Source organism: Lagopus leucura, unplaced genomic scaffold, assembly GCF_019238085.1.
Source record: "Lagopus leucura isolate 7727_CA_CO unplaced genomic scaffold, USGS_WTPT01 Super-Scaffold_100002, whole genome shotgun sequence".
NCBI lineage: Eukaryota > Metazoa > Chordata > Aves > Galliformes > Phasianidae > Lagopus > Lagopus leucura.
This window is the reverse complement of record NW_024962263.1, coordinates 86,219,816-86,245,839: the sequence shown is the minus strand read 5'-3', so window position 1 is coordinate 86,245,839 and position 26,024 is coordinate 86,219,816. Positions and strand designations below refer to the sequence as shown.

The 26,024-nt window shown below is 39.7% G+C and overlaps 1 protein-coding gene across 1 annotated transcript in view; it reads left to right on the top strand.

The window, feature by feature from the left end:
* COL22A1 (collagen type XXII alpha 1 chain) overlaps window positions 1-26,024 on the top strand; it is a 197,340-nt gene that overhangs the window by 115,085 nt on the left and 56,231 nt on the right. Inside the window, exons 22-29 of the mRNA XM_042869694.1 lie at window positions 6,786-6,839; window positions 15,885-15,938; window positions 16,322-16,375; window positions 17,310-17,363; window positions 19,108-19,161; window positions 19,573-19,608; window positions 23,609-23,671; window positions 24,869-24,922. Of these exons, the coding sequence (XP_042725628.1) occupies window positions 6,786-6,839; window positions 15,885-15,938; window positions 16,322-16,375; window positions 17,310-17,363; window positions 19,108-19,161; window positions 19,573-19,608; window positions 23,609-23,671; window positions 24,869-24,922 (423 nt within the window). The remainder of the gene's footprint in view (window positions 1-6,785; window positions 6,840-15,884; window positions 15,939-16,321; window positions 16,376-17,309; window positions 17,364-19,107; window positions 19,162-19,572; window positions 19,609-23,608; window positions 23,672-24,868; window positions 24,923-26,024) is intronic.

Here is a 26,024-nt window from a genome sequence, read left to right as displayed (position 1 = left end):
TAATCAGGATGCTCACAGCTGCTCTCGAAAGCACAGAGGTAACTAGTGAGTCCTAGAAAGTGTTCCTGAAGGCTGGAATCACTGTTCTGCAGGAAGATGCAGTCTGAGACAGTGGGGGCTGTCTCTGAAGTAGATTCTACTGGACTTTAGAGAGAAGTTGTTCCCAAGCTGACCTATTGGTATGATTGATTATCTTCATATTGCTTTATTTAGAAAAATTAAGCAGGAAGTGCAGGAGGTGTTATGGTCTAAAAAAAAGCTTATGTTATTGCAGCAATCTGATTGCCAAATTTATCAGAAGCTCACCTTGCTGTATATGAACCTCTTCCTCCTGCAGCTCATTCCTAGGAGCCTGTAATAATGCACGCTTCCAGACATAGATCTTCAACACAGAAGATAGTAGGAGGGCTACACACAGTGGCAACATGCTAAGAAGGTTCCATAGGTTGGGAAGACAAATCACCATTTGTACATTTAAAAGCACTTCTCCACTAGTCTGGTTTAGTTGCAGGTCTTGAAGTCTTTTATGGATACAAAAGAATTCTGTGTAATCCCCTCGGTATCACTGCTGAACTGCTAATCTGATAATTCACTTTTATCTTCCAATCTTGTCCTGAGAGGAAGAGACAACAATTCCAACCTACACCGCACAACTGAATTTTGTTCTTTTTATTGGACAGCTGCTTCCAAGTGCCTGGCACCTGAGGTCTATATTTTGACAACAATACCCTCATATTGGTTGCACGCAGTGCAAAGAACAAAGCATCGCTCTTCTCATCCATCCCTAAGATCATTCAGTGACAGTACTCTTTCCCTGATTTTACTAAAATTGCCTGAAAAAAAAGTGAGGCGGAACACTGAGAGTCTGGATTCATTTTAGTTCTTCTTCTTTTTTTCTCCTCTCTTTCTGTCTTCTTCCTGAGAAATGGAAGAGAGTTTGAAGTACTCTGATTCTGCTTCAAAGTCTTTTCACACATCTTATTGTTAGAAATAATGGAAATAATCCTAACCTTTCTTGCATGACAGACACAAAAGGTGCTTATCTGATATGCTCGTGGAAAGCACACAGACCTTAGTGTAATCTAGACTAAACACAGGGTTCTTCTGAAGTGTGCTCCAAATAAATGTAGAGAAAAAAGTTCATCCCACTGAAATGGTGCAAATTCATTCAAGAGATTGAAATGTTGATAAACAAACCAAGAGAAAACACTTACTTATCCTAGAAGAGTACTTTCCATTTAAGTGTAAGGTAGCAGCTACCTAGACTGACTTTGGATGTGATGCATTGCAGCCTAGTTTTCTGAATTTGTATTGTCAGAATTTTCCCATGCTCAAAGAATGGTGAAAAACACTAAAAAATACAAGTCTCATAGAATAGTAAGGATGGTCTTGTGGGAAAAAAAAAAAAAAAAAAAAATTCTTGATGGAAAATATGTTTTAAAAATTGTACTCTTTAATGAATTTCCTTATCTATGATTAAGACTTCACTGTACCTGAATCAGACTGATAAGTAATTCCACCTTTTTCGACTTGGTGCACAAGATAATTTGTGCAGAGTCAAGCATAGAATGGGAGTTGGTTGGATGTCAAAACAGAGATAACGTAAAAAATATACTGCCAGATCCTTCTTTCATGAGTGAATTTTGAAGTTCAGGATCATATTTTGTCAGGCTGGAGGCAATAGGAACTAGTGCAGCTCCAAGGGTGAATTACCTAAGGGGGTCTTCTGTGTCTTTAATTCAACTGTCATGTTTCAGCATGTTTTCGTGTGCCGGGGTCCACATCCCCTGAATGTTTATCCCTGAAATCAGAGCAGCACAAAAAGCTTATGAGCCTTCTTGACTCTTTACAACCAGATTAACAAGGCTGAGTCTCAGTAAGTGCTACGTATTTGTTTCACAGTTTAGTCTGAAGGGTTCTGTTAAAACTGGGGATTACTGGGTTCAGGGCATACCCTCTGCCCAGAAGAGAGGTTGATAGTTTTATCACTGTTAGCTGTACTGTAGGAGATAAATTTCCCAGATCTCTGGGGGCTACTGAACTATTCTTTATGTTTTGATAGCAGGACGGAAAAACAGGTATTAGACTTTCCCCTTCTTGACCTCCCTCTCTCCTCTTTAGGTGAGTTGTTGCCTATGATATTCCTGTTCTGGCTCCTCATAATATGAATTGAGAAAGAAAGTGCTGATAGCACATCTCCCCCTGGAGATACCAACATTAGGGAGATAATCCAGAAGAAAAACAGTTTGCCCAGCAAACAAGGCAGACTTTTTGGAAAGAGGCATTTCAAAGGTGTGACTTCTCTTAATGTCCAGTAGTCCTAATGGTTTTTATTTCTCTTTATTATAGCAGTTCCATGTAATCACCCACATGCTGGCTATCCCCAATGGTATTTGCATTCTCAAGCCATGAAGATGCTCTTGATTCTTAATTTATTGCCTATGTTCAGTGCATATGGAGCCTGTAAAAGGTGCCTTTGGGGAGTTCAACTATTGGTTACCACTGCTGTTTATATACAGGTAAAGGAACATGACTGAAAGCATAATCCTATCATCTAACCTAGCATTTATGCTAGCAGTTATATTAATTCACAGTTAAGGTTCCTTCTATGTATTTGGTACCAAAAGGTTGGGGCCAAATCTCAGTGATAACCATGCAATGAGAATATACAGCTGTTTAGGGTATTGCATAGCAAGAGAAGAAACAGGCTAGAGCCTTTCCCAGTTTCCCTCCTAGCAGTGTGAAGCTAACAATTCCCCTTGTTTCTATGTTTTCTGTATGACAGTTTCCAAAGCTTAGTTGTGTTTATATGTATTTGGGGGTGCTTGAACTGTTCAGGTGATTTTGCCTTCCCCATGTGAAGTTCAGCAGCACAGAAGTAAAAATTAGGTAAATGAATAGAAAGAAGGAAGAAAGGATTGATGGTGTAGATTAAATCCAAAAATAAACTGTAACTGTCATTGAGGTAAACACATTTCCAATAAAGCACATTTTTAACTGTGCTATTATTCAAATTGCTGATGAAGACAAATAACATATTTCATATAGTAGAAGGTAGATGTTCTTACACACTTAGCTGATTCTTGCTGTAAGTAACAGAGCATAATTGCTAGTTTTCTCTGTCATATTATTAGGTGATGTGACATTTCACTGAGCATTGCTCTCATAGGTATAATTTCGCCCAGCAAGTATTTTTGTACTTTCCAGACAGGCTGTAATACTATGGAGTAACTCTGTTGTAGTTTGATTTTGGCTAACCTCTGAGCAGCCAAAATGTTCTCTTCACAATGGGAAATTACACTCTCAGTCTCTGTGTCAATATAATTATATGCTGCTGAAAGGGATTTCTTGGTGTTTTGAAAAGTAGCAAAGTTTTTCAGTGTTATACTCAAGAAAAGGATAGGCTCCTTTCACATCTGTTATTGCTGCTGCAGATTAGTGTGCCTGGCCAATGTGTGGAAACAGAGCAGCTAGTATATACTTATCCCAGGAGGCAAAATTTGTCCTTCCTCCCTTTCTCAGCTTTTAAGAACACCTCAGGAAGAAGCTGTAGCTTCTACTCGTTCCTCAGCTTCCCCAAATAATTTTATCATATGGGACCAGGTTTTTGAAATGCGGCATATTCAGAAAAGCACAACTACACAATGCTCTTAAGTTATAAAGTCATTGAAGTCATACAACAGTGGACCACAAATATAAGATCCTTGTGCACTACTCACATCTTTTCAGTTGCAACACTAAGAGTCTCATTGGGATTTTGCTGTCCTGTGTATCAGTCATGCATCAGTGTTGTGCACGGCTGCTTGCCTATTCTCCCCAAGTGGGAAGGGGAGGAGCATTGGAAAGGTAAAAGTGCAAGAACTCATGGGTGGTAATTAAGAGAGTATTCTAAGTAAAGCAGAAGATATGTGCTCAAGGAAAGCAAAACCAGAAAATCATTCACTCCTTCCCATTAGCAGACAGATGTTCAGCACTTTGAGGAAAGCAGGACTCATCACATGAAACAACTTCTTGGGAAGACAAATGTTATCAACTCTGAGTGTTCCCTGCTTTTTCTTTCTTTTCTCCAGCTTTTATTGCTGGTATATTGTATTTCTTTGGTCAGTTTGGGCCACCTGTCCTGCTTCTGTCCTCTCCCACCACCTTGTGCCCCCTGCTCCTTGCTTTCAGAGCAGTGTGAGGAGCTGAAAAGTTCATGGGTATACTCTGCAACAACTAATCCCTGTGTTATCACCTCAAGAATCTAAAATATGGCATCATTCAGACCTCTATTCCAGCCAACATCATGACAATCAGTCATTATGGTGTCGTATTAAGTACACAATGGGGTGTATTCATGCTCTCCAGTTTTCAATATCTGATTTGAGGTTGAACTGGATGACCCTATAAAAGACCCTTCCAATACAAATAATTCTGATTCTGTAATTTAAGGTGATTACTTTGGGAGCTAATACCATTATTCTCCTTCACAATGTATCAATTATATATCAAGTTTCTGCTCTGCATTCAGTTGTGCTCTCTGAATTCATGTTTCTAAATGGAACCAAAGTTGCACATGCTTTATAAGATGAGGTGCAGATATTTTAATTTTAGTATTTTATACAAGATTTTTTAAGGGGGTGTTTTCTGTGGTCACTTTGGCAGTTGACAAAATCCATCTAGAGTATTTACCTAGAAAACGTGTTGATTCATGTGGTGACGTGAGATCCTGAGGTGAAAATGGGGTTTGACAAAGAATGAAGTGACAGATGTTGAGTAAGTGGAAGGACTGCTTATGAATAGTGCATGTATTTGAGCATGTTAGGTAGATTCCTGTTGATATCAGGAGCTTGGTAATGAATGCAAACTCTTCCTGGTACCCAAGCACTTCATAATAATTCATTTAATTTTCCTTTTAAACTTTTCTGTGTATGAGAGATGATACTTTTGTTGTGGAAAAAATTATGGAAAAGATCAGATTCTGACATCTCAGCTAACTGAACTTAGTCAAAATCAGATAAAATATGATGTAAACTTGATTTGCTTGTGATATTTTACTTGTTTCACTCATTTAAGTCAACAGGAATTACATAAATTTTTTCTGGACATATTTCAGTAAAAAAAATAAGGAAAAAATTATATATCAGACTTGCACATCTGCATGACAAATCACACCATCAGTCACATAAAACTTACTTAATTATAATATCCTTCTAAAAAAGAAAATCATTTTTTGATGAGAAGTAGAAATGAGGAGAAAAATCACTTCTCTGACTTTCAGATATTTACATGATTTATCTTGTAACCTCCTAGTGTATTACTAACAACCTCAGAAGTATTAATGATTCAGTATCTATTACATGTCAGGGAAGGATAGATTATTTTTACAAGGAGGCTGAGTCACAGAATATATGACTTACCCAAAGTAACACAGCAAGTAAACTTTTGAGTTGAGAAACAACCAAACTTCTGCTTTAACTCTAGTTCTTCAGGCATCCTTTCTCTGCCTTTTCTTCCTCTTTTTTCTCACTTAGGACATTTTCCCTATTTTACCACTACTTGAGGTCAACCCCAAAGGGAGATACATCTGCTGCATCCATGTGACTGGGGGACATGGTTTAGTGGGCATGATTGGACACTAGATGATCTAAGTGATCTTTTCCAGCCTTAATGATTCTATGATCCTACCCCCATGGGTATGCTCCAAGACTTGGCTTATCCTTTCCTTGCACCAGTAAAATTCTCCTGTTCGTCTGGAGGGAATTTTTTTATTGCAGAGAAGTAGGTGAGCTCTGTCCTTTGGTGATAATGCCAACCTCAATTAGAAATGCCTTGTGTGTTCTTCTTTTCTGGCGTAGAGACAGTGAATCTTTTATATTCATCCATGTACCAGGGTTCTTAATTATTTTCTTTCTTTATGCATAAGACAGTACAGGAAGCACAAAGGACACATCTTGGCTTGGTTGGGGAGGGGTGAAGCTTTGTACTGTATGTGGTAACACCCTTGGCTGAATATCAGTACTGTCAATTCTCTGATGCTCTTTGGGAAGCACCCAGATGTGACTGTGGAGTGGAATAGAGGCCAAAAGATGCCTGAAACCAACCCTCCTCTATGGAGGGAAGGCTACATACAGACTATGAGGCTTGGTAGATCTGAATATGCAAGGAAATAATTGAGAGAATTTGAATTTTCTGCAATACTGGGGAGTGTGGTCACTGCTTAGAAAGGCATTCTGCCCTTTGTTGTACATACTTAAGAGGCTGGGTTCCATTCAGCTTATATTCAGCTCACTATATTTATCAAGTTTTATTTTACAAACCACAGAAACTTCTCAATTAATTGTCAAGTATTTAGATTGATTTTGGTGTGATTTCAAAGCAATGCAATCTTCTTTGCTTGAAAATAACAAATTTATGTTAGAAGTGGGAGAAATGTTGAACATTAAACATCATTTCCTTCTCGCTATGTTAGGGCTAGGAATTGTTCTTCATGATTTTTCATGTACCTCCAGAGATGAGTCTGCTTGGATAACCAGTCACAGTTTTCCAAACTGTTTTTTTTTTTGTTTGTTTGTTTGTTTTCAAGAGCAAAATCTGGACTGGAAAGTGCAGTATGTACAAACTGGACAGACATTACACTTATCAGAGACCACTAGAATTACACATCCAGTAACTGATGCCTTATATCTAGCCCTTGTGTTTTCCATGCTGATTATATATTAGTCTGGGGGTAAAAGATTTTGGAAAGTCTCAGCAAGTCATTTTTTCCTTAGTGTCTAAGATTTGTTTTTCTGTTCAACACACAGGGTAAGAAGGGAGAACCTGGATTCCCAGGAATTAATGGTCTGATTGGCCCTCAGGTAAGTGACAATTTCTTCATTTTCAAGTAATATTTAGCAAAGATGTATTTTATGGCAAAAGGTGACTTGGAACTTGCACCATGCCATGACCTTGTTCTCTTCTCATCTGTACAGTCTTTGAAGCTGGCTTTTCTCCTTTAAGATCCAAACTGATTTGTCCTGATGTGAGTGAGAGAGAAAAGTCTGGTGTCAATTTAGCTTCCAGAGTTTTTCAGCATCTTTGTGTGGAGACATAAGGATCTGTTTTGCATGTGACTTTCCCATTGCTTTTGCACAGAGCAGTGTAATTCCAGAGGGCAAGCAAGATTTGTGTTTTGTGATATTTAGGACAGTGCGTGAGCTATTGGCAGTGTGAACTGGTAACTACAGATATGCCTCCTGTACTGCAGTCTTAAGGGAAGAAACAGTTTTAAAGGTGTTTGCTGTTCAGAAAGCACACTTATTTGTGCACAACTTCCTTTTCATTGCTTTGAAAGTCATATTTCTGCTTCTTAGAGGAGGTCAGGCAGTGGCTTACTAGGAAAGGTAGACACAGCAGTTTAAAACCATTGCTTATTCTCCTGATGAGTAAGGTTGTGAGCGATGTCTGAAGTTCTTGACCCATTAGCTCTCTTTTGGCATGGTAATGCTCCAAGTTGCAGCATTTGTAGTTTCACAAGCACAGAATAGTGCTATGTACTGTGTACGTTACATATAGTCAAAGTGGATTTGCCTCCACTTTGGAAAAGCTTGTGCTATTATGTACTGTAATAGCACTGACACTTGCCTCTGGCTTGTGTTCTTGCTAACTTTGTAGCCAAATTCAGTTGACCCAACTCACAGTGTAGGGTCATTCCCTGTAATAAGAGAAATATCTTTGGGGATGTCCTCAAGCAGGGAAGATGCACCTACCACTCAGGTGAAAACTGAGTATCTCATTCCTTCCTTTTTCAATAATAAGCTAACAAACTAGGTCTTTGGCTTTGGGATTTTGTTACAATAATCAGTTAAGTTTGGAGCAAAAATAAAAAACCTTCTCTGCTGCTACAGCTGTTGGTAGGATATTGCAATAAATGGCACTCTAGTCGATAGCAGGTACTAATTTATTTCCTCCGCCAAGCTATGCCCTTGTAACCATGAACGTAATCTAGACACTGAATTCTGTAGCAGACATTTTGTAATGAGCCATGTTTGCTGAAGCTACCAGCAATACAATCTGGGGCTTTCTGATCCTGTGAGGGTGAGGATCCTTGTATCCAGCTGGGAACCTTGCCCTGCCACACCGCTTGATAATGGTCTACATACTTTTAAGACTTCTTCCTTTGGTACTGCATTTGGTTTGCAAGTATTTCAGCAGCAGCCTCCAAGAAGAATGAAGACAGTATTTCCAACGGATTCATTTCTTATTTTTATTTCCCCTGCAGGATAACATTAAAAGATCCCCTGAAGCCATCTGAACTGTGTGTGTAGCAAATGGGAGAAGATTTTCCTTACTTTTGGGGAAGATTTGTCTCCCTTCATTAATTCTGATATACCTGACTATCCACTTAAACAACATCTTGCTCAGCTCAAGTTCTCTGTAACTTTACAAAGTTTATATATGCATTTGTTAGCAACTTCAGAAACTTGTATGGAAGAATTGCTGACACAACATCAAGCAGTTTTCCTTTCAGCATAGGCTAAATAAAGTTTTCAAATTTGAAGTTAATTAAAACTGCATAGAGTGCTAGCCCCATCAAGGGATACGTAAACTGACTCTTCCTCCCAGCTAACTGTAAAAATGGAAGAATTTTCTCCTTTTCCTGAAGTGGCACATTGTCCTGGATGTATTACTGCAGTCTTCCATATTTTTGTTTGGAGAAAGTGCTTACGTTTAACTTGTGACAAAACTACTTTTCAGATTACCAGCATTTTTTGTGACATGAAGTTTGTAAGCACTTTATCAGCATTTCTCTCTTTCTTTTATTTTATCTTAATATCATACTATGTTCCAAGAATAACCAGGAGATTTCCTTAGATTGCAGTTACACATATATTCTTAAAAATGATTTATGGATGTCTTGTGTCACCTCTTCCTATGCTGTCTCCATGGTGTTGAGGGCCACCAAACTTGATTTACCCATACATAAACTTGGTTAAGACACTATAATAACCTCATTTTCTTCTGCTATTTTAAATTTAAATATAATTTTGTTTTTGTTTTTGTTTTTTTTTTGACCACTCTGCTCCCACTGAAAGCTCAATTGGCAGAAGAATGGAATGAAGATAGGAGCTTTAGAAGCCATGTTACTGAAAAGCACAGAAAAGAGCCACAAAAGGATGCCAGTTAATCCTGAACCCTATTCTAAATATCCATTGAAGTCTCAGGGAAGGGTGGGCCAGCCACTTCATTACTGTGAGACAGATGCTGATTTCTCAACACCTCCAGAGACATATGCATTTTCTACTGACATGTGGTAGAAAATCCTTCCTCCTATACAGGGGTCTAGTCAAGCATAGTGATAGAATCATCATCGTACAACCACCAAGGTTGGAAAAAACCTCTAAGGTCATCCAGTCCAACTGTCTACCTATCACCAAGATTTCCCACTAAACCACATCCCTCAGTACAACAACTAAACATTTCTTGAACACCTCCAGGGACGGTGACTCTACCACCTCCATTGTCGTCCTGTTCCAGTGCCTAAACACTCCTTTGGAGAAGTTTTTCCTAATGTCTGCAGTTACTGCTGGATTTTGTCAGGATAAATGATTCCCATCATACCAGTCCCAGCAAGAAGCCATAGAAGGCACAGACAGCACTGCAGAGCAGCCAGCCTTAGGATACTCTGGATCAGGGCCAGCACATACAGTGACAACCCTCTGCAGAAGTGATGCCAGTCTGACTCTTAAGGACTGGTTGTCTTTATATTACAGAGTAAGTAGCAAATCCTGAAGCAGCAGTTAGAAAGCAACCTCTTAGCTAGTCTAGGTATGTGCTGTGACAATTGCGTAGCCTTAGTTTTGCCTTTTTCCTTCCTTACGTGCTCTACTCAAACTAAATTTTAAGATTTTTATGATTTTTTTTTCCTTGTAGATCTGCTGTGGTGGTAGGCCTGTCCATGATTTTGTTTGTTCCATATTGCCCATATTAGCACCCCCAGAAATGAACATTTATTTTGTGCTGACCTTCAGAAACAATGCATCTTGCAGCATCATTAAGCCTTGAAGTAGACACTTTGGGTCTTATTTTCCTCTCTATATATGAATGATTTTCCTGCAGCAAGGGCACAAACATCTGAGCACATCACATAATTGTGCTGTTATAATATGTTATATGTTATATATGTTATAATAATTATTTATTCGCACTATTTTTGTTTGTAGGAAACTTAATCATGGGTCAAACTTCTATTACAGTAGGCTGTTCAAATGCAGACTGAAAAATGAACACTTCTGTAAAGTACTTTCAATTGAAATAGATAGAAGAGTACTACGCATGTACAACACTGAGGCTATGTTTTTCTGTGTGGCCACCTGAGATCTTGATGTACCTCATTTATCCCATTGTCTGTTGAGAGGAAGATTTCAGAGAAGAGGCTGAAGGCAGCTGCTTTTCTAGGCATGATGGGTGTCCTGTGGAGACAGAAGATTTAGGCACTATGTGCTATATATAGGTGTGCCATGAGGGCTGCATTTGCTGGCTCAGTAAAGAAGGGTGTTGATACCTCAGTACTGAGGGCTTAGACACTGAATTACTATGGCAGGGCTTCACTGAATTGTAAAATCATAGAATCATGGTTGGAAAAGACCTTTAAGATCATCTAGTCCAACTGCTCAGTTACCCCCAGAATTGCTCTCTAAACCGTGTCCCTAAGCAACAAATCTACACATTTCTTGACAGGAAGTAATTGATGGTGGAGGTGCATACACCCAATCTCCTATTACAATTGACTAAGATTCAGTTGTACTAACAGACTGTTGGCAGAGTCATTCAACTTTTCTAAATCAGGTTCCACTAGGCCTCCATGAGCCGAGCAGGCGCATGCTGTCCACTAGTGGGAAAACAAAATGACTTAAAACTATTGGAAATTTAAGTAAAAATGATATACCTCACAATTACAACATATCTGGGCCATTACTGAGGTTTGCTTTATGGTAGATAACCTGGTGATAGACCAGTGAGGGAAACCAGCACAAGTTTTTTTTTCTCATGGAGGGTGGTGAGGCACTGGAACAGGTTGCCCAAGGAGGTTGTGGATGCCCCATCCCTGGAGGCATTCAAGGCCAGGCTGGATGTGGCTCTGGGCAGCCTGGTCTGGTGGTTGGCAACACTGCACATAGCAGGGAGATTGAAGCCAGATGATCATTGTGTTCCTTTTCAACCCAGGTCATTTTGTGATTCTATGATTCTATGATTTTTTCGTTGTGGCTGGCAGTGAATTAATTAGTATAGGCTCATCTGTAGGGTGTGAGCTCAGCCCAGCTTTTCTTAAGTAAATCAGAGGAAATAAATTATATCCTTTGAAATGCATGGTGTTCTGAATGTCTCTTTTTATAATGCAAGCTAATACTGTGAAACATAAGAAAAAAGTACTGGCCCCAGCTGCAAAGCTTAGATTGAATTCAGACTTTGTCAGTGCTGCTCAAAATTGTAGAAGATACTGCTCAGAGCTATCTTTAACAAGATATGTGCCTTTTACAAAACAAAGAGAGAAAAAAGACTTTGCCAATGCAGCTCACTAATAGTTCTGAAACAAAAGACCATAAGGGAATTTTTTTTATTGTTTTCTCATTTGCCACCCTGTCACAGTGAAAGAACAAAAAGTAAACAAATATGGCAATAAATCTTAATCTGTAGACGAAAGACATGATGTCCATATCTTACAATAAATGGTGCAATTAAATAAATACTGTCTTGCTCTGAAAGCAGGAATTCTCATACAGAGACTGCTGTGTACAGAGCCAACTTTATTTAGTACTCTTATAGTGCTGGAAAGACAATTCACAGAATTGCTCAGTGTTCAGTGCACTTCATTTTTTAAAATAATGCTAATATTCCACGTATCATGTCACCTGGTGACACAACTGAAGACCTCATTCATTTATAAATTATGACACTAGCACTGAAGTTTTCTATATATCATGCACCATAAGCAGATCTGTTGGCTCCTCAGGCTTATTGGTTTTCAGCATTATCAGCAACACTGGTTTCCTATATCCTCTCATCTTTGTCTTGGTTTGTAAGGAAGGAGAGCAATGTGGTGCTCTGTTGCAGTACTTCTGAAGATAACTCACAGGAGCTGTGCTGGTATACATAGGTAGTGCCAGGAGTGATAAATGAAGAACAGATTTGAGGATCTGATTGCAGAGACTACTTAGGTTTAGTAGAGGAAAAATGGAGAGTTCAGGTAGCAGGGGACATAGTGAGTCACGTGGACTGTTCCTCAAAGCTAGCAGCTGTGGCAGGAGACAAGATGCTTCTAGATGTCCTGGAGGTTTTTCTCATTCATAAAGCTGGCATGCTGCCTATAAAACCCAGACCACAGTCTGTTTTTTCATGGATTTAAGGCTTATCTAAGCCTTTTTCACAATGCAAGAGGATCCAGGCACTGGCATGAAATAGTATACAGAAAATACGTCTCTACAAGCTTTTCCTCCAGAGACAGATATCTGGAAAAGCCATCAGACTCCTGTTTCCATCCTGTAATGACATTTGTTCACCTTTTAAAACATAGCCATCCCTTTTCTTATGGAAAATAGATTTGAGCCACACAACCTACTGATGTATTCACACGAAAAGGTTTTTGTTCATTTACAGAAGTTCCTTTGGGAGTACAGAGCCCACATCCTAACAGTCCTGCCTTTCCCAGCCTGTCTTTCTGCATGGTACATGCTGGAAGAAGAGAGTATCTTCTAGTGGTTCCTGGAGGACTGACACAGCTGCTCCTTCTGTACTGTGTCAGATTTCTTTCCTGAGAACTGTGTTGCTTTCTCTTAGGAATGAAGCTGGACGAAATATAATCCTAAATGTCTGTTAGGTGTCCTTCCCTGAACACATACCTCTACACACTTTCCCATGGATATCTGGATTTTAAAGAAGTTTGAAATATTTATTTGAAAATAGCTTCACTTAAACATGTTGACAAAAGATCTGTGCTTTGTCTTCCAAACTGAGTTTGTGCAGTTCTGTTTTAGAGATCAAAGGTTTTATGTACCAGGTTTTGTTCCAGTGTGTAGGATGCACACACATCAGAGCTCTTACAAGCCACAAACAAAGCCCTCTATGACTTCTTTTCTTCTGAGTTGGAGTTTTAGAAGGACAACTCTGGAGATTGGATCAGTGTAATTCATCAAATGATCAGTGAAAAATGTGACAGAATCAGGTGCTTTTATCTGGATTCAGCGTCAAAAAGGAAGACTACAGATGGTGTGAGATTTGGGGGTTAAACATTACAGACTATCCTACTGCTGTTTGGTTGTGTTTGTTTTTTTGCTGTTATTTTTTTTTTCTTTATAACAAATAAATACTGTCAGTAAGTTTGAACCTCTCAAATACTTGGGAGAGTAGTTCTTGCTCTGAAGTATACTCAGAAGTCAGAAGGAGGACAGAAAGGGTTTTGCATACAAATCTTGCTCTGAACAAGTGTGGCAAAAAGGAGAGCATTGAAAAGGATGATTATGTGATAGAATGTATTCCTGCAGCTTTTTCATGACCGTGATTTTTCATTTCCTCGTGTCCTAGTCACTTGGTGTAGACGGTTACGCTTGTTGATAGATACTTGTGCAAGATTTCTCTTTTGGAGTAGATTTACCCTGTCTAGGCTGGTTATCCTACCTGGGGGATGCTTAGGCTGAAACTGGGTCCTAGCTGAAGTTTACTGTGGGATGACAGTGGCTGGTTAATTTCTGGTTAGATTCCACTGTTGCACGAATGAGAAAGCTATTAATTCATAAAGCTCACAAAGAAGTCAAAAGAATTAATATTAAATATTTTGCACTTTATCTTTCCTTTACTTACATATAGTCCACTTTCCTGCTGAATCAGTTTCTTGTTGTTTATCTAAAGCTATCTTTGAATTCTTTCCCAGTGCTGGGAAAGAATTGGGAGATATGGGAAAGATATGGGAAAGATATGGGAAAGATATGGGAAAGTTCCCATACCAACTATACCTACCACCCTTGTAGGGTTAGAGTGAGGCCAAGCAGGCCCTAACATCTGAGGCCACTCCATCCAGCTGCCCTCTGACTGTATGCGCAGTGTGACATTTTTTCTTGTACTGGATGGTGATTCTTGTTTTGAATGGTGAAGCCTCTTCTAAATGATGGATGGGGTCATCCAGTTGCCTCTGACAGGATTGGAATGGCATCTGAAACCTCATCCTCTAAACCAGAAACTAGGTTCCCTGGAAGTTATGTCAGCAGTGTCAGTAGATACCAAGGCATATCTTCCTGCAGATGTTTGAACTGTGCTTGCACTTGAGATGCTCTACAAATACTAACATTATTTGTGAAATGATTCCATGTCTGTTCTGGACTGGGTTGCAATGGAAGCGGATTATAGGTGATATATAAGCCAAGTGCATCTGCTAGTTCACTTTTTAGTTGTTTTGCACCATCTATTGGTGAGATGGTACTACTTGTTCTGGCTGATTTTTACAAGCGTATTTTAAAATGACAGCTTATCCACTATCTCCTCTATCAAATTTTGACACCAAAATTTTCTTGTTCATTCTTGTTTACGCCACTTTATTCTCCAGCTACATTTTTTCTTAAATGTTAAATGTTAATATTGGTCCATAACTGATAACCACAGAAAGATGTAATTTTTGTTATTGGATTGTAACACAGCTCTAGCAAAGAAGAAGCTGACTGACCATTTTCTATCTTGTACTGATTGCTCACTTTCAATTTTTTCCATAGGTTGGTGTATGTAAAAGAAACACAGAATGGCTTAGGTTAAAAGGGACCTTAAAAATAGTCTAGTTCCAACTCACTTGCCTTGGACAGGGTTGCCTAGCACCATTTCAGGCTGCCCAGGACCCCATCCAACCTGGCCTTGAACACCTCCAGGGATGGGGCATCCACAGCTTCTCTGGGTAGCCTGTGCCAGGGCCTCACTGCCCTCTGAGTGAAAAATGTCCTCCTGATATGTTTTTCTTTGGTAGGTTTTGGATTTATTGTTCTTTTTGTTTGTTTGTTTGTTTCTTTCTTTCTTTCTTTGTTTCTGTGTTTTTGGAGTGCAAACATCAGAACTCCTTCTATTCTGGAAACTGAAAATAACTTAAACCATGGTATTAGAAAGTCTGAAGGAGACAGATGAGGTTAAAGTTTCAACTCAGTTGTGTATCCATTTCTCTTTCATCCTTATGCTATATGTTTAGGTCCTGATTCAAAAAAACACATGAACAAATGATTCATTTTAAGTAAAGGAGAAAATCTTTCTTGTCAGCAAAGCTGAAAGTAACAAATACCTCTATATCTCAAGCAGTGATGTATCAAGTATGGAAAAAAAATCTCTTCAGCCAGGAACTCACTTTTAACAATTTACCAAAGCACAGAAATAAATCCCTCTGAAAACTGGATATCTATTCAGATGATATTTTCCCAAGAGAAATAGTTGTTGCAAGGGCATGAGTAAGACTTGTAGAGTATTTGAAGCTGAATGTATACATTGAAGTATGAGCTTGTGAGGACATTTCACTCTCAACAGAGTTAAGACAGAGCACTAAAATGGTGGGGTATTTATTTTAAAATACCTGATCTACTATATCCTCTGTACCATTAATTAAGATTAAAGTAGGCTGGATGCTCTGTCTTGAATGGCTTCCATCTCTTGTAGTGTAGCCCAGGATGGAGCTCAACTTGCAGCAACAGTAACTACTGGTTTAAGCAGGAGATCCTGTTCTGCTCTTGAGCACGGTTCCCTGGGAGCTCAGTTTGGCATCTTGCAGGTTTAGGAGGAGAGAAGTTAATGAAATGAAGCTGACGCTGTTTGGAACAGAGCCCCAGATGTGCACAGGAATGGCCTGAGGCTTTCTACCACTATCATGGTTATTAATGAACTGTTTTTTGCTTCTCTTACAGGGACCTCCAGGGCCCCCAGGCATTGCTGGACCCCCTGGACCACCTGGAGCACCAGTAAGGAAATAGGCTTGGTTTTGTTGTTGTTTAGTTTACATCAAAGAAAGAAAATAAAATATAAATAAATAAATAAATAAACAAACACTTCAGGAGAATGTTAGATTTAGACTTTGAATTTCAGTGGGAACTGAGTCAGTGCCTCTGGCAGTGTATGCTTTCTGTTGTATTTTCACCATGAAAAGCCCCATCTGGCCCTGCAGGACAACTGCACCGGGTACTGGAGCCATGTTAGCTCTACCAGCAAATGAGTCAATATCTGCAGGATGCCTCATGGCAGAGACCTTACTACTTTGGGAGGGAAAATTGTATTAGAATTGAAAGCAGCCTTTAAAGGGCAAAAATATTAATGCTTTTTTGTATCTGCTGGATTTTTTTTTCAGGGACTGCCAGGAGAAATTGGTGTTGCTGGTAAAAGTGGACTGCCAGGACCAGCTGTAAGTTTTGAGAGACAGCTTGCATTGCCTCCCTTACATGTTTTACTCCTAAACTCTTTACTTCTTTTCCTGCAGCTTGTCTGCACACGTAGTTTTAGTACTGGCTCCAATACTGTTTCCTTTAGTACAGGCATTAGACTGATGCCTTTTGGCATACCAGAGGTAGCCGTACTATTCCTGCACACTGGGACTATGATGATTTATACAGTACCTTTCAAAACTTGGCTTGCATTTGGTAAAATATGACTCATCCAAACTGAAATTTCTTAAATCAGGCCTTAAAATTACAATTATAATACTTGTAATTATAGGAGAGCATTGCAATTTCTATTGACTCTTAAGTCAAGAAAGGTGCATTATGAAATATTTAGTATTGAGAAGTGCCACTTTATGCCTGCAGTGTTTAGAGACTAACTGATGCCTGAAAAGAGGACAAAACTTTTTCTCACCATTTAAATGTATTGCAAGAAGTCATTTTAATTCTTATTTTGCTGAATCTTTCTATCTCTCTGTGCTGTGTAATGCCAGCCTGTATATGTATATATATATAATTACTGATATTTAAAAAGTGAAAGATGTTTTTAAAAAGTTACAGCTACAGGTAATAGAGATTTACAGAGAACGCTATTTCTGAAGTTAGGACTCCACTCTTCATAAAACTTCTACTTTGTTGTTTGTGTGTAACAACACTGACATCATGTGGTCAGTCACTAAAACTGTCATACTGAACACAGCCAAGCAGATGCATGCATTGCCAGACACTGTGGGTAATTAGAGTTACAGTAGTGAAAAAAGCAGAAGGTACATGAGGTGTTTTAACAAATCTTAAACTTAGGTTAGTGGCAAGAGGGATGAACTCAGCATGCTTTTTCTGATCTTGCTGTTAGGAATTTAAGGAGCAGGCTCTAAGAGGTGATAATTTTCTCTTGTTTAGGGCTCACCTGGCAAAGATGGATTAAATGGTCTTCCTGGGCTTCCAGGTCAAAAGGTAAGTGTCACCACATACACCAGCACAACCAGCTTGCCTAGGCAGCTTTTCTGGGTGAGCTAGAAAATGTAAGCTTAAAGGGAAGCAAATCTCCAGGGTCAGATATACCTCACCTGTTTCCAGCCCTGAGCTCCAGGGTCAAGCCAGCTGATGTCATTGTTCTGTACTGAGTCCCTGTGAAGACTGAGCTGGATTAAAATACAGCAGAGACCTCTTCCAGTCTTCAGCTGCTGTGTTTTATTCAGCAGACACAGTTGAGTATAGCAGACAGAGAAGCTTCTACTGTTACACTGGGAAGCCAAGGAGGCTGGCAAGTCAGGGCACATGTCCAAGGCACAAAGAACAATGGAGTGTATCGGGCCCCAAATACATTTGTTTTTCCTCTTTGAAGAGCTGGAAAGAAAATACACCATCCCACCTAGGTCTTCTGTGGGGCCATGTGGAAGAGAGGTGGCTCTTGGTTCCTTCCTACCTCTTGTGCCCTGTTTGTAAGTTCATATGAATGATAGATTTAGGAAGGTCAATTTATTCTGTTGATCTGTTGTCTCTGCAGTTGGAAAATGGAGATTTTGAGCAGGAGAAACTCTTGCTGAGTTCCTATAGTCACGCAAATAAGTGACAAAGGAATGAACTATATTTTGTCTATAAAAGTCAATCTAGGAAATCATAGAATCACAGAATGGCTTGGGTTGGAAGGGACCTTGAAGCTCATCCAGTTCCAACCCCCAGCTGTGGGTCGAGCTGCCGCTCATCAGATGAGGTTGTGCAGGGCCTCTTCCAACCTGCCCTTGAACACAGCAAGGGGTGGGGCATCTGCAGCTTTGTTGACCAGTCTGGGCCAGTGTGTCATCACTGTCTGAGTTAAAATTTCCACCCTAACTTCTAATCTAACCTGATTATAATTTCCCTTTAAGTACAAGAAGGCTGCAGTGTGGTGTTGCCCAAGCCTTACCTGCCTCAGCCTTTCTTTGTAGGAGAGGTGCTCCAGCCCTCTGATCATCTTTGTGGCCCTCCTCTGGACCCACTCCAACAGCTCCAAACAATTGCACTAGATTGGAATATGTACTTAACTATAACCTGCCTCAAGTCCAAGGCAGCAGCACTGCATCAGCAATGGTCTTCTCAGCTCTGGTGCTTGGCTATCATTACTCCTAATTTTTCCAGGAACCCACCATATTTATACTTGAAACCCAATTCCTCATCCTGAGTGTACTGATGAAGTGAGGAATTTGGATAATATAACAAATTACCGATCTCTGTGAAGTATTGACTGCACTTCTGAGTGCAGTCTGAAATATACACACAGCATATTTCTGTTCTTAATCCACCAGTTTCTGCTCTCTGTCCTGACACTACCCACAATGACAGATCAGATTCAAAAAGTCCCAATGGCTAAAGCTCCAATTCCACAGTTATCTATTTCTATTCTTAATGGAAAATGTAGACCTTCTCACCACATACAGTTTGAAGAAACTGAATAGATATTTTGTTTTTCAGGTAATTTGGTATGGATATCTTTAAAGTAACAGTGGTTAACTTTGTGTTATTCTAGAGACATTCTAGTTGGGTGATTATTGTTGGAGATGTGTCCACAAATAGTACTGAAGTGGTTAAAACTTTACAGGAAAGATACTCTCATGTGGCTCCATTTACATCCTCAGTCTGATGCTGGGGATCTGAGTCAAAATATTCCTCATCATTGTTTCACTGCAAGGTATATATTAATTTCTCATGTTCCCTGCAGGGAGAACAAGGAGAAAAGGGTGAGGAAGGCTTTCCTGGAAAAGCTGGCCCTAAGGTAAAGAATTTTGTTTCTAAGTTTGCTGCAGCCACTGAATCATTCCAGGTGTGATTTTAGAAGGCCTTGCACTGAAGTCAGGAGCGTAAGGATCCTCTAAGGCTGGAAATATAAGAGGATGGGCAGATGTGACTCAGTGCCTTCACTGTTCATTGCATTCCAAGATACAAAACCCTGTTTGATGCTCCTTTCTCTTGTCTATATGTATAGGAAGATGTGACCTGGACGTTGCATTGGGTCTCTGTGGCCAGGGGTCCCAAGCCATCAAAGAAGACAATTTCAGTGCCTTACAGAAAATGGGTAGAATAACATGAGCTAGGACAGTAGAAGACACAATTTACTAAAGAGGAAGCATTCTTGCAAAAAAAGTTGGGTCCTTGCAGTGCTAACGTTGTGCTTTTGCTTTTCTAGGGTGAACCAGGAAGCCGTGGCCAACCTGGTGAACAGGTGAGCAGAAAAAATGGTGCTAGCAACAACACCTGCCTGTCAGAGCAATGCAAAGTGATCCCATGCAGTAACAAAGCCATTTGCCAATAACTTCCTTTGCCAAGGAAAGTGCAAGTCAGCAGATAAAGCTCATGGTTGCACAAAGTAAGGTTCCAGATCAAATATGCAAATATTTTGTTTATATCTCAGAAAATTCAGTCATCTTGTTTCTGATAGATAAGGAAGAAAAGGAAGGCAGAGTTGCATAAAAGTGATTGTTTTTCCTTCACTTCACACTAAACCAGTGTGCTGGTGGTGGTTCTGGATGATGATGAGCTTTTTTATGTGATGCAAAGGGCGATGCAGTCATTTCTGGATCATAAATGCATGCTAGGAAATAAACCTACGTAACTTCAGAAATTACACAGTTATCTTAATAATTATGTAGTAAGATTTAAGTTTCAGCAAATAACAGCAAGGAAGCAGGGAAACATCCTGGGATTTCCTAAAGCACACAGCTGTCTGGAGTCCAGTGTGGAGCACTAACCAGCTATTTTCATGTTGTCATCCGCACACCAACTTTTCAACTCAGTAATAAAATCTGTAGAAAGGGATATCTATGTAAGATAGTCTTATATCTTTGGCATACGTCTTTGGATACTGGGTTACAGAGTTTAAGTCAGCAATGGAAGAGTCTCAGAGCCTCAGTCATCTCTCACTTCTACCATTCTAAATCCAGACTTCTATAAAGATGAAGGAAGAGAATGGTCCCATGCTCCAATGTTGTTGTTTGTAATGAAACTGAACACACACTATCTATGCCACCAGCTGGAGTAGGAGCACAGGAAGAAAGAGAAGTTTCACACAGAAGACTTTTATGAATTTTGCTAGTTTTTCCTTGCCAAAAAAATTTTAGGAACTGCTCATAATTTTTCCATATTGAATAGAGCTTTTTAGAATTTTAATCCCACTTTCTAAAACACCTCTCTCTCTATAGGGTGCTATTCTCCACACATTATATCAGTGTTCTCTTTTCTGCCATCTCAGTTATAAATTAAAATATTGAATAGTAAGTATAGACCATTAGAAGGCTTCATCTCTTTCTGAATCTGAAAGGTAACGGCTAGATGTGTGAATGTAGGTTTTTGTTGTTTTTTGTTTTTAATCAGTTCTGCACCACCCTCCAGAGAGCCTTCTTGTACACTGTGTTTCTGTACTTTGCTAATGAGCGCATCATGTTGTCTTGTGTCAGACATCTTACTGGTGTCAAGATACATCACAAAAATGTGATGTCTGCTTAGTCTTCTTGTCTGCTTAGTTAGAAGAAATTGGGTGGATTTGATGTGATGAGTTTTTAACAGATCCGTATTGGCAGCTTTATCTTACCTTCCTGTCTTTGAGCTCATAGAATCATAGAATCCTTAGAGTTGGAAGGGGCCTTTAAAGGCCATGTAGTCCAACTCCCCTGCAATGAACATGGACATGCACAGCTAGATCGGGTTGCCCAGGGCCTTATCAAGCTTGCCTTGAAGGTCTCCAGGGATGGGACAACAGCGATATCTTTTGGCAACCTGTGCCAGTGCCTCACCAACCTCACTGTAAAAGACTTTTTCCTTATATCCAATCTAAATGTACCCTCTTTACACTTGAAGACATTTCCCTTTGTTCTATCACCACAGACTTTGATAAAGAGTCTGTCCCCTTCTTTCCTGTAGCTCCTCTTTAGATACTGAAAGGCTGCTATCAGGTCACCTCTTCTCCAGGCTGAACAGCCCCAGCTCTCTCAGCCTGTCCTCGTAGGAGAGATGTTTCATCCCTTGGATAATTTTTGTGGCCTTCATCTGAACATACTCCAACAGGTCCACATCACTCCTGTATTGAGGACTCCACATTAGGATGCAGGTGAGGTCTCACCAGCGCAGAGTAGAGGGGCAGGATCATATCCCTCAACCTGCTGGCCATGTTTCTTTTGATAAAGCCCAGGACACAGTTGGCCTTCTAGGCTGCAAGAGCACATTGCTTGCTCATATCCAGCTCTGCATCCACCAGTACCCCCAGAACTTTTTCAGCAGGACTGCACCCAATCCTTTCATCCTCCAGCTTTTATTGGTTATGAGGGTTGCCTCAACCTACGTGCAACATCTGGCACTTGGATTTGTTGAATTTCATGAGGTTCACCTGGGCTCACTGTTCAAGTCTGTCTAGGTCCCTTTGGATGACATCCTGTGCCTCTGGTGTATCACCTGCACCCCACAGCTTGGTGTCATCAGCAAACTTGCTGAGGGTGCACTCAACCCCACTGTCAATGTCATTAAAGAGTGTCAGTCCCAGTACTGAGCCCTGGGGGACACCACTCGTCACCAACTCATCCTGCTTATTTCTTAGGCTGTGTGCATTGGTATAAAGGCACTTCAGCTGGGCTTTCCATCTCACCGCCTTTATATAGGATCTAGGATTCCCTAGAATGGCAGCATCCCCAGCATCTCTGTGCCCTAGTCCATCCCTTTCTACTCTACTGTCTTTGCCCATTAATTTTGGTACAAGCCCTCGAAAAACCTTCTCAACCCCAGCGGCCCTCGTTGTGTTCCCTTCCCCCTTCATACATAGTTTAAAACCTTTCAGTGAGTCCCACCAGTTTCTCGGCTAAGATCCTTGTCTAAGATCTTACCCCTCGGAGACAGGCTACTTCCATCTGCAGCCATCATGCCAGGTGCTGAGTAAATCACCCCTCCAAATCCTTCTTTTTTCCCTCTTTTAGCTTTATGCCCTATGTTCATCTTTCTTACAATCTCTGGGATCTCATCATCACTGAGGATACTGCATTGGCTCTCAAAATCATCACTCTGTCTTGTCGCCAAACATCACCGTCTTTCAAACTTCATTAAACATCATCCTGATGTTTCCAGCTATTCTTGGTTAGCAAAATATCTTTTTCCTGACCTGATTTCTCTGCATTCATTGCATCAACACCATAATAATGCTTAGACTCTTGCCATAAAGGGTTAATCTTTTTAAATTCGGGATTAGCAATTCTTAGTTCATATTCATACACCACATATTGCAGTTGGGTTCTGTCCATGACTGAGATCATTTGAGATATTGCACTGCAAATGTGGGTAGCAGGGTAACGATATATGATGCACCATGTGACTATTTTCAGGTGACAATCTGGTTCAGTCTGGAGCTAAATTTGAGAATTTTAGTTATATTTATAACAAACCACATAACACAGAGATTACAATTACTCCAGAGAGCAGAAACTGAAAAGTGAGTGTGAAACAGAAACAAACGGAAACATGAGATATATTGAGAAAATTCTAGACTTGCTTATCAGGTAACATCTTTTCTATTCAGATTAATAGTATTGTGTTTGCATTGCTAGAGTATACCAGATCCTCAATGATGAAAATAACAGATTTATTTTTTTAGGTGCTCTTTTTTGTTTGCTTGCTTGGTGCTATTATGGAACAGTACAAAGAAAATATGTCCTAAATTTTATGATATCACTTATCAATACAAAGAGAAAAGAAAAAAAAAAAAAAGTAAAGAAAAGAGGTTTTAGCTGCTGTTTTAAGTAATGATTTCCCTAGAAAAAGAAATTATCTGATAATTAAACAAGATCCTGTTCTCTCTCTCAGCAAGCTGCATGTAGAATCAATCACACGCGAAAAATAGGGCAGGTTCTGGCCTACAGTATAGCCTACATATATCATGGTGTAACTAGGTATCAGGAAGAAAACATCTGCAGACATTATGAATGCTTAACAATTCACCATCTAGTGTCAGCCATTAGACAGCTAAATCAAGGATTCATCCTTCCTAGCATAAGGACCCTGGCTAGATTAATCTACCCTGCGAGTCAGACTTGATGTGCTTTTAATCTGACATGAATGAGTGAAGAGTTGACCCACCAGTCTTCTCTTTCATTCTTAATTGCATTTGAAACTAATGAAGTTCTTTAATAGAAGCCATGCTTGATGAAAGTTCCTGGATTTCACACATGATTTTCTCTCACTTTCAGGGTGAAGCGGGTCTTCCTGGTCTTCAAGGTTTACCTGGACTGAGAGGAGAAAAAGGAGACCAGGTGAATCTTTGAGCCATAACTTGATTTTATTTGTCCATTTGGTGCCAGGAGGACTTATCTCAAGTGTCCCTAGATAATATTTTCTCTTGGTGATCTTGTTGTGATGAACAGTTGATTGACATCTAGGAAGACCACCAAGTAGCCCTTCCAAGAGGTACTTCATTGCCTCGTGACCATAGCTAACTGCAGCGGAGATGTTAATATACTATGTCTATCTTGAACACAGAAGATTTTGACTGGTGTCATACTCCTAGTTAGGCAGTAGAAGAAGCACAGGACCCTTTAAGCATCACTTTCAAATGTATCTACATGACTTAAGAACATTAAAAAAATAAAAACTACTAAAATCCCAAATTTCTCTTGTCACTAAGCGACAAGTGCTGGAGAACATTACAGATGGTTGAATTTTTATCTAATGACTTAATTTCCACCCAGGTCCTGGCCAACTGCAGACCTTCACAGGCACCTACACACTGGAAAATAGTTGGACATGGCAGTAAATTTGGCTGTGGTCAGAGAGGCCATTAGTTCTGGTAGCTAACTATGTGCTTGAATGTGAGCAAGAAAGATTTACAATCAACTGAAGTTTTCCTGTTTGATTTACTGTATTACATTTACATCAAAGTGTAGGATATATATATAGAGAGAGAGAGATAATATATTCTCTCTGTGTATGAAATCATATAAATGTAGGTCAGCTATCTCCTATTTTAATACTGAATATATACATTTGCGTATGCACTTCGAGGAATATTCAGATCATCCTTATTAAGCATCTCCTATTCAGGCCACCAGGTTTCCTAGGTGATTAAGAAGGTAGGCACCAGTGAGTGGATGACTCAGAAATCTTTCAGCATTAAAAAAATTGGTAGAATGAGTGTCCCCTATAAGTCTTAAGTGTGTTTTGCTTCTCTTGTTCAGCTGGAACATTCTGAGCTTTGTTACTGCATCAGTCAACAAGACGTATGTGCAAATTGATTCAGGATTGGTGCTTTCCTTTCCATGAAATTGGTTACTATTATTTGGCTTTTGAAAAGACTGTGAATTTTGTGAAGCCATTTCAAATATATTATTTACCCTTTTAATTGCTTACACTTCATCCTGAAGGACAGATAAGGTCAACTGCAAGTGTTAAATGAAACTGATTAAATCTAATCAAATTGTGCATACTTCCTACTTTCCTTTTCCTGTTTTTAGGGAGGAAAGGGAAAAGATGGTCTCCCAGGACTGAAAGGGGAAAGGGGAGAAAAGGTGAGTCATTAAATAAGCATGCTCCTCTTTATAGAATCACAGAATCACAGAATGGTTTGGGTTGGATGGGACCTTTAAGATTATCTAGTTCCAACCCCCTGCTATAAGCAGGGACACCTCCCTCTAGACCAGGTTGCTCAAAGCCCCATCCAGACTGGCCTTGAATGCTTCCAAGGAGAGCACATTCACAGCCTCACTGGGCAACCTGTTCCAGTGTCTCACCACCCTCACATTAAAGAATTTCTTCCTGGTATCTAGTCTAATTCTACCCTCTTCCAGCTTAAAACTATTTCCCCTTGTCCTGTTAATACCTGCCATTACATAAGAAAAGAGAAAAGGGCTTAGAGACAAGAGATAGAGAAGATAATCTTGTGTGGATTACAGATTTGGAGCCTCTGAGATAATCCTTACAAAGATGCAGCAGAAGAAACTGTGTGTGTGAGAGATACAACCATGTATTGAATAACACAAGAAATAGTAAGCTGTTGATGGAATCTAAGATCAGTTTCTTTAATTGAGAGAAGATTTTTCTTTGTTCTAGCAGTGGCTGATAGAAACAAGCCTGAAATCAAAGAACATTTCTGTGCCTGCCAACAGTGTGATAGGACAATAAGGAATGGTCTATGCTTCTGTCATCATAACATTGCTATAGTTAAAATAGGAGGACTAGAAAGAGATGATGTTTACCAAATCTTTGCTAAAGTGAAACTGAAGCATTGACCCTGCAGATAACTATGACTTGGCATAGTTGTCTCAGCCATAGGGAAATATGTGCCTCCTTATTTTTCTTCTAGGATACAGCAGCCTTCAATTTAATAGCAAATTTGACCATCTGTGGCAGTGGCACTTCTATTATGGGCGGTCAAATGACATTTCCAATAAAGCGCATGAAGTTCCTGTCTCTGGGAGGTTAACTAGTGTTTTTCATAGATGTTGGCTTTCAGTTGTCAGGGGGACTAAAGCTGTCCATGGAGCACAGCCAGAAGAAAGACCAGTGACAGCTAAGATACTTGGACTACGATTCTCAGGAGATACTCCAGCAACCCTATAGATTTTGACTCAAAAATTAGGGGGGAGAATTGGAATGAGGAAGTTATATTTT